The sequence below is a fragment of the Somniosus microcephalus genome, chromosome 6, assembly GCF_052327205.1.
Source record: "Somniosus microcephalus isolate GS21.2 chromosome 6, FLI_Smic_1.0, whole genome shotgun sequence".
In the NCBI taxonomy this organism is placed as follows: domain Eukaryota; kingdom Metazoa; phylum Chordata; class Chondrichthyes; order Squaliformes; family Somniosidae; genus Somniosus; species Somniosus microcephalus.
Window position 1 is genome coordinate 237,742,870 of NC_140992.1, and position 9,442 is coordinate 237,752,311.

The following is a 9,442-nucleotide window of genomic DNA, read 5'->3' on the forward strand; positions in this document are numbered from 1 at the left end:
CAAAGATAAAAGTAATTGTTGCATAGATTTATTTTTTGGTTTCTGGTATCGCAAAACCTCAATTTCTTGCATATCTGAAGACGAACCCAATCGCTGCACTATATCGATCACAGACCACATTAAAATGAGAACATTATTTTGTGACAAAGTGGAGGAGGGCAAAACAAATTGTGAATGTTGAATTTCTTATTAATATTTAGGTTATCAATGAAGAGACCTGATGATCGCTGACTCAATTGCATTAATACAGCAATTGTGTTTGCTATTCTGTACCTATTCAATTATCTGACCAGATCATATTTGAGTTTTCATTCTCATCAACATTCTATCTCAGAGATGTGCAGAACCTAAAACGTCCTGTATCTGTAGTTGGAAAGGAGTTAGTAATCAGACCATAGATACAAAATACAGTAGATACCAGCTGGGTAAACTGATGGCGATAGCAACAACAACTAGCATTTACATAGTGACTTTAATACAGAAATGTGACACAAATCAACTAAAAATGGATACCGAGTCATAGTGAATGAAGAGAGATGACTGAAAGCTAGGCCAAAAAGATGAGTTTTAAAAAATAGGGAGCGAAATGGGGGGTCGGGGTAATGAGTTTAGGGAGAAGCTCCATAGAATAGACCCAAGATAGCTGCAAGCTTTGTTGCAAATAATGGGGCAAAAGGGTGGGGGTAATATGCAGAAAACTGGAGTCAGAAGGCCAAAGGCTGGCTGAAGTTTTCAGTGGCAAGGTGGGGCAAAGACAAGGAGGGATTTGAAGATGAGGATGAAAACAAATGAGCAGCTAAGTTTGGACTAGTTGGAGTTTTTGGAGAATGGGAGGCTAGCAAGGACATTAAAGAAATTAAGTCTTGAGGTGACAAAAACATAGATAAGGGTTTCAGTGGCGTTGGCGGTGAGATAGGGACAAAAGCATTAACTTCGAGGGAAGTAAGCAGTGTGTTTGAAGCTCTGGTATGAACACAACATCAAAGTTTGCACATCCTGATTCAGCCTCAGCGAGTAGCCAAGAAGGGAAATGGAGTCAGTCAGAAGAAAGCTGAGTTTATAGCAGGGGCTGAAAATGATGACTTGAGTTTTCCTGATATTAAGTTGGAGAAAATTTTGGCTCATTCACAATTCAATGTCAGACAGGCAGTCTGACAGCACAGAGGCAGTCGTGAGGTCTATGAAAGTGGTGGATAGGGAGAGCTGGTTACTGTCATCATATGTATGGAAACTGACTCGTGTGAATGATGTCACTGAGGAGCACCATGAAGCCAAGGAAGAGGAGGGAGCCAAATACAGATCTTTGGGGAGCTCCAGAGGTGATTGCTGAGGTACAATTGCTAGTGATGTAATCGTTTACCTGGGAAAATTAAGAGTGGAATTATATACAAGGGCAATCCTATTGGAGCTGGGCAACAGAAAGGCGAAGAAGGAGGAGGATAGCGTGGTCGACAGTGTGAAACACCATGGAGAATTCAAGGAGCACAAGGAGAGATGATAAACTGTGGTCACAGTCACAGAGGATTTTATTTGTGACATCAGTCAGGGCGGTATTGGTGCTGTAAGGTGTACTTAATGAATCCAATCAGAGTTTTGTGAGAGATGGACATCGACAACATATTCAAGGACCTTAGACAAGAAATTAAGATTAGAGATAATACAGTAATTGGAGAGAACAGATTTTTTTTTGAGGAAGGGGCAAGGATAGGGACAATAGCCTGAGCAAAGGAAGCCATTAATAATGTCAGCAAGCATGGGGGCAAGGAAAGGTAATTGAGTGGTCAAGTATTTTGTGGAGATGGGAATTAAAGGAAGACTGGTCTCATGGAAGAGATGAGCTTCAACGGATAAGTTGGAAGAGAAAATGCAGAGTTCCGTAAGATTGGCATAAAGGAAGTGGAAGACTGGGGTTAGCCAGGAGTATGGAGAGGGGGAAATAAAGAGATGGTAGTGGTATAAACAGCTGCACTATGATTTGAATCTTGGAGACAAATAAATCCATGAGATCTTAGTATTTGCTATTGAAAGTGAGGGTGTAAGGACAGAGAAAAAGGAAGCCTTTTGCCATGGAATACAAGTGCCATGGGTTGTCCTTGTATTCCAGGATTATAGGAAGATTTGACTGAAAAGAGGGAAAGGCACAGCAGTGCTCAACATGGTCAAGCTAGATGTGGTGGTGAATGATTAGACCAGTTGTGTACTGGGTGTACTCAAGTGACATGCAATAAAATCACAGCATGTTATCCTCCTGTTATAAATCAATATTGAAAGCTGCAAATTAAAACGTTTTGCATTTTTGCAGTCTTTCTATTTTTCTTAAAATCTAAAGTGATTTATAGTATTCACAGACCAAATTTTAAAATACTCCAAATCACTTCTTAAGCAATTGTAAAGTTGTGTACAAGATTGAAAATAATTTTAAATTAGAATTTTTAAAAATTAATCCACATCTGGGCTGGTGTACAGGTCATAATCCAAATTACCAAAACATGACTTTATTTTTCAATCTGCAGATGCAACAGTCTGAAGTATATGCTCTTTGTCAGTATAACTGGACTGCTGGATTCAAAATTGAAAAGCCTGAACCTTCAGCTAAGAATCAACAAGTCCCAAGAACCCTCTTGAATAACCAAGTTTAGTTTCCAATCAAGTCAGCCTTAAAAATTAAACAGTGTCCATATTAAATGTCTGAACAAATATCATGCTGCAATTATACTGCAGCTACCAGTTCAGACAGGTTTCAGTATGGGTTCCAGTCAGGCAGTACCCAGTTTACAATACTTCGCTGGAACTCTTTCTTCTGCCCAGGAGAGTTTTGGTTACACACATGCAGAGAGCTTCTTTCCAATCGTAAAAAAAATTATGTTTAAAGTATCTTCCAGAATATTTAAATGAACTACAGACAGATTTAATAAGCGTCCAGGAGGTCCACGGGTCCCCTGGGCACTTTTCAAAATCTTGTTTTACACTGCACATTTGTTACATTCCAGGCAATGTCAAACTACCAAGGGAGCCTCACACCACTTCTCTGCAGAGTAAGGCTGGGCTTCAACTCCAGATTTACACTGCAAATTGAGCATCTTTGCAATGTTGAAACATATTTCCAGTGATGGTAAAACTGTAGTGTGAACACACCCTTAATGTTATCATTACGGAGATCCTGATTGTAGCTTTTAGCTGAAAATTGCTGGTAGACAAAAATTTAACAGCCCTGAGTTTGTAATTGCAAAGCCTGCTAGATTTATTTCAAAAAGCCCACACACAGCCATGATTCCTAAAAAAAATAGATCCTCTGCTTTCAGGAACTTTTTGTTATAGACCTCCTAAAGTTACTGCTTTTAGCAACTATGGAATATAATCTATCCAGCATTCTACACATGTTAACTTTCAAAATGTAACTAATACATAACTTGTTTTAAAAAAAAAGACAGTATTACTTCTTTTTGCTGAGCAACATTTTCACACCTGGGTAACTATTGCACTTTGCCATCTCAAATTTTAATGTATTTTTAGTAACCCCTATTTTTGCTCAATAAATTAAATATTGTTTTAGACCATGTCAATTTAGGGAAACCATGAAGCGTTGCAATAGAAACTATGGTTTATTTTAAAGATTAGTATTTTAAACCCAAAACAACCAAGCTAATTTTACAAAGCTGTTAATCCATCTACATGAATTTCTGATGAAAAATTGCATTAGAATAGTTTAATTTTAAGAGCCTCTCAAAGGCCCACTAACAGGTACAATTAACAGAAACGCACTATGGTGATTAATTCGATCGGGGGCGTGGCCAGTCTTGTGGGCAGGACCTGCTTCCAGCATGAAGTTTTTAAAACTCGTGCAAAAGATCATGGAAACTCGATTTAATGTAATTTACACTTGAAATTCCGCAATCTTTTGTGCTGTTTTTGTTTCCGGTCAAATTGCGCTGGGGAAAAAAAAGCACAATCTAGGAAACTCCAGGCCTAAATCTGGTTAGGGACTTTTAAGGGAATAAGTGAAAAGGTATAGCAGTTCATTCAACCCAGGTGTGCTGAATATTCCTCTCTCCCTTATTCTCCAAAATCTGTTAGTAGGAAACTAAAGATTAATTTTAGCTGACCTTGCCTGGTGGGTGGTAATTTCCTAAAGACCTATTTTTATACCAACTAGATTAAGGTGATCATTTCCACTGACCCCCCGCCACCCCCACCCAACTTCAAAACCTAAGTTAACACAAATGGAAAATAGATTTGTATGACAATTGGATTCACCCATTTACAAAAATATCCATCTCAGAGAGATTCTCTAAAGACCTTCAAAAGAGGTTCCTTATTTTTTATACTTAAAAAACTCAAGTTATTTAACTACTATTCGGTCAGCTAAAACTAAAAAGATGAACTACAGAACTCGAATAATGATGCACCTTTGTATAGTACTGATAAAACAAACGTGCAATATTCAGACTTTCCTGGAATGCCATAAAGAAAAGAATATTTTAAAGTTACAATAGAAGAATGCCTATACCACAAAAAGCATTTTTTTTACATGCCAGGTCTATGCTGTGCCAGTTGACTTTGTGCTGGATTTAAAACTATTTTCAGATAAACTTAAATTTAAATTAAAATGCGTTAAAGATCTTGTACACCATCTCACTGTGACATCCTGCAACAGGCATTGTTAAAGAATACCTATTTTGGGCCATGCAGAATTTAAGAATCAAATTCCATTACACATTTCAGATGACAAAAAAAATTCTCAGCAAGAGTAAAAAGATCTAAATAATATTGAAAGAAAGGCGACGACAACAACAACTTGCATTTATATAGTGCCTTTAACATAGTAAAACATCCCCAAGGCGCTTCATAGGAGTGTAATCAGACAAAAATTGACACTAAGCCAAAGCAGGAGATATTAGGACAAGTAAACATAGAAGATAGGAGCAGGAGTAGGCCATTCGGCCCCTCGAGCCTGCTCCGCCATTCAATGAGATCATGGCTGATCATCCAAATTCAGTATCCGGTCCCTGCCTTCTAAATCAAATCAAATCAACTTTTATTGTCATTGTTCGTGCACAAGTGCAGTACAACGAAATGTAGGCTTGCGGCTCCCGAGAGTGTACATTTGGATTAAGGCATTTAACATTCAACATACATTTGGCTTGTAGTATATTAACATAAATAAATATGACCATAATAAAGTGCATTGGCAGATGTGCAGACTTTAGAGTTTATTTGTGGAGTTCAGTAGGATGACAGCCCTGGGAAAGAAGCTGTTCCTAAATCTGGTCGTACGGGTGCGAATGCATCTGTAGCGTCTCCCAGATGGTAGGAGGGCGAACAGACTGTGGCTGGGGTGGGTAGGGTCTTTGATGATGGACCGTGACCTCCGTAGACAGCGTTTCTGGTATATGTGCTCTATGGTCGGTAGCCGGGTGCCGGTAATGCGTTGGGCAGTTTTGACTACCCGCTGCAGGGCTTTCCGGTCATAGTAGCTACAGCTGCCATACCATACTGTGATACAGTTTGTCAGGATGCTCTCTATAGTGCAGCGGTAAAAGTTAGAGAGGATCAGGGGTGACAGATTACATCCCTTCAGCCTCCTTAAGAAATATAGGCGCTCCCCATATCCCTTGATCCCTTTAGCCTTAAGAAATATATCCAACTCTTTCTTGAATATATTTAATGAACTGACCTCCACCACCCTCTGTGGCAGAGAATTCCACAGGTTCACCACTCTCTGGGTGAAGAAATTCCTCCTCATTTCAGTCCTAAATGGCTTACCCCTTATCCTTAGACTATGACCCCTGGTTCTGGACTCCCCGGCCATCGGAAACATCCTTCCTGCCTCTAGTCTGTCCAGGCCTGACAGAATTTTATAGGTTTCGATGAGATCCCCTCTCAATCTTCTAAACTCCAGTGAGTATAAGCCCAATCGACACAATCTCTCCTCATACGTCATTCCTGCCATCCCAGGTATCAGCCTGGTGAATCTTCGCTGCACTCCTTCCATGGCAAGAACATCCTTCCTCAGATAAGGCAACCAAAACTGTACACAATACTCAAGGTGTGGTCTCACCAAGGCCCTGTACAACTGCAGCAAGACATCCTTGTTCCTGTATTCGAACCCTCTTGCTAGGAAGGCCAACATACCATTTGCCTTCTTAACCGCCTGCTGCACCTGCATGCTTACCTTCAGCGACTGGTGCACAAGAACACCCAGGTCTCTTTGCACTTCCCCTTCTCCCAATCTATTGCCATTCAAATAATAGTCTGCCTTCCTGTTTTTGCCACCAAAGTGGATAACATTTGCCATGTTTCTGCCCAATCACCCAACCTGTCCAAATCGTACTGGAGTTTCACGACATCCTCCTCACAGCATACCCTCCCACCCAGCTTTGTGTCGTCTGCAAATTTGGAGATATTACATCCAATTCCCTCGTCCAGATCATTAATATATATTGTGACTAGTAACTAGAAGCTTGGTCGAAGAGTTAGATTTTAAATGAATGTCTTAAAGCAGGAGAGAGGTGAAGAGGCAGAGCAGTTTAGGGAGGGAAATCCAGAAGTTAGGGCTTAAATGGCTGAAGGCATAGCCGCCAATGGTGTGTCGAAGCAGAGATGCACAAGCGGCTAGAGTTGGAGGAACGCAGAGTTCTTGACAGTTGTCAGGCTAGAGGAAGTCACAGAGATAAGAAAGGGCGAGACCATGGAGGGATTTGAACATGAGGATGAGAATTTTTAAATTGGGGCTTTGGTGGATCGAGAACCAATGTAGGTCAGCAAGCACTGGGATAATGGGTGAACAGGACTTGGTTTGAGTTAGGATGAGCTTAAATTTATGGAGAGTGGAAGATAGGAGGTCAGGCAGGACAGCAATGGAATAGTTGACTCTGGAGGTCACAAAAACATGGATGAGTGTTTCAGCAGCAGCTGGGCTGAGGTAGGGACGGAGATGAGTGATATTATGGAGGTGGTAGTACGCGGTCTTTGTGATGGTGAGGATATGGGGTCGGAAGCTCAGCTCACGGTCAAATAGGATACCGAGGTTGTGAACAGTCTGAGACAGTGGCCAGGGAGCGGGCTGGGGAACAGAGTTTGTGGCCAAAGACAATGATTTTGTCTTCCCAATGTTTAATTGGGGGAAATTTCGACTCATCCAGGACTGGATGTCAGGCAAGCAGCCAGACAACACAGAGGCAGTGGAAGGGTTAAGAGAGGTGGTGATGAGGTAGAGGTGGGTGTTATCAGTGTACAAATAGAACCTGAAGTTGTGTTTTTGGATGATGTCACCGAGGAGAAGCCTGTAAATGAAAAATATGAGGAGGCCAAGAATGGATCCTTGGGGGAGTCCAGAGGTAATAGTGCACCATCCAAGTATAAACCTTTTAAGGTATGTTAATGACAAAGGTTTAAAAATTAGTCATCTCTTAAATTGTTTATAAAATCATATTGAAAAGTACTGCAAATATTTTAATTATATAGATGATTAGAGAATTGCAAACTATATTCTCAGAAAAAAGAAAAACACTCAAAAAAGGTAATCCTACTTAGAAATTGCCAAATATCCAATCTTTATATACAGACATAATATCTACTTTTTTCCTCAAAAAGGAGTGATTTGAAATCAGAATCGAAAATTAACCCAGAAAGTCCGTCACCTTGCAAGCAACTGAGCAGCAGTTGTTAGATACTGTACGAAGAAATTAATTAAGAAGCTGGTCATAAAGGCTCAAGGACATTACAATGCTTGTGAAGAAAATGAGGTCCTACCACCTATTACTGAGATGATTTTGTGTGTGTGTTGATATAGTATCTCACCTTGCAGACAGCCGAGCTGTTGTCCCAATTGGTTGCAGTAGTAGTTGATGTTGTGGCCGCGACGGGAACAGTGGTTGCATTGGAAGTACTATCGATAATCCTCTGGATCTCGAGCAATTCCTGCCTCAGGACCTGTTTCTGGTGGAAGGTGAAGGAAGGGTGGTTGGAAGCCATGGTAAACAAGAGCAGGAATTCATCGCCAGTCCTGTCGTGAAGCTGAAGGCCGTAGTTGTTGATGATGGAGTCGATGTGGGTAAGGGTGCGGTACAGGACCCCGGACGCCTCCCTGTTGTCGGAGCACAGTAAGGCCAAGGAGACGATGAGTTTGCTGCGGACCACCTCGTCCGTCATGTTGGTCAAACTGGCCAGGTCAGCCACGTTGTTGGCTTTGATCTCGGAGTCCCTGAGAGAATGGTAGTCCTTCTTGGCCAAGTCCTCAAGACAGGAGCCCAAAAAGCGTAGCTCCAGAGGGATGCAGAGGTCGAGCAGCCCGCAAATGAAATCCACTCTCTGAGAGGAATTCAACTCGCCGAACCAACGGTAAACCTCATCCCTCTGCAGCTGCTTCTGCATCATCTTCAACCACACAATCCTGGGGCTGGTCGACACCCCCTCACGAAGATATAAAATTAAAAATAAAATACCAATACAACTTTCAGCATCACCGCATTTTGTTTCTTAGGCGATCTCCCACTTGTTAAAGGAGAATTTCCATTTTGATTCTGCTTAAGGGTAGAGAAAAAAAATGTACTTTTCCCTCGGCTGGCGGTGGTGGGGTTAGAGACAAACAGTTGTTTATCGGCTCGGTTAGCGCCGTCGGCTTTTCCTTTTCAATCCATCGCTTTCCCCCTTTTTTCCCCCCCTCTTCTCTTCCAGGTCTCTTCGCTTAAATGAATCGCTGACGACCCCGAGCGTGACGCGTACCGTTTCTGACAGCGATTTGTTGTCTCTTGTGTTTGACTCCCGCCGGCCGCGCGCACTGGCTGTTAACTCCTGCCGGCCGCGCGCGCACCGGCTGGGAATTCGCCGACCGCGCCTGCGCACTGGCTGTTAACTCGCCGGCCCCCGCGCGTGCGCGCACTGGCTGTTAACTCGCCGGCCCCCGCGCGTGCGCGCACTGGCTGTTCACTCGCCGGCCGAGCGCGCGCACGGGCTTGTACCTCGGTGCCGTCCGTTTCCTTTAAATTCACGGCCTCTCGCGTCCTCTCCGCCCCGCCCACACGAACCAAATAACCCGTCCCCTCCGCCTCGAAAGACACCTAGGATTGGATGCTTCGACTGTCAATCTTCAGTACCGTTAAGAAGCTTCCCCCCCCTTCATCAATAACAAACAAATCGAATGGCATTCAACACTCCGCGTGCCTGTTTCACATCGACGTTTTTTTTCCTCAGAATTTAAAAAAAACACACACACACAAAATCCATTTTGTTTTGGCTTTCGCTTTCAATTCCTCCAAAAGATTGCGCTCTCCAACAAACCTGCATGAAGGCTGCGAGTCCCGCCTTCAGCCTTTCCAATGGGACAGCTCTCCGAAATCTGGTCATTTTATTGCTGAATATCGCTGTCAATTATCTCCCTCGCAAGTAGGTTGGGTTGAGCTCAGAACGTCTGAGATTACATTTCCCAGGCCGAAGTTCTTGA

General features: G+C 42.5%; 1 protein-coding gene across 2 annotated transcripts in view; it reads right to left on the minus strand.

Annotated features, from left to right (window-relative positions):
* The window catches only part of zcchc14 (zinc finger, CCHC domain containing 14), a 126,372-nt gene extending 117,496 nt beyond the window's left edge, over positions 1–8,876 (minus strand). For both annotated transcript variants that reach the window (XM_085991590.1, XM_085991589.1), the window contains exon 1: positions 7,801–8,876. In XM_085991590.1, the coding sequence (XP_085847716.1) occupies positions 7,801–8,376 (576 nt within the window). In that variant the 5' untranslated portion in view covers positions 8,377–8,876. The remainder of the gene's footprint in view (positions 1–7,800) is intronic.
* Positions 8,877–9,442: the final 566 nt, after the last annotated feature.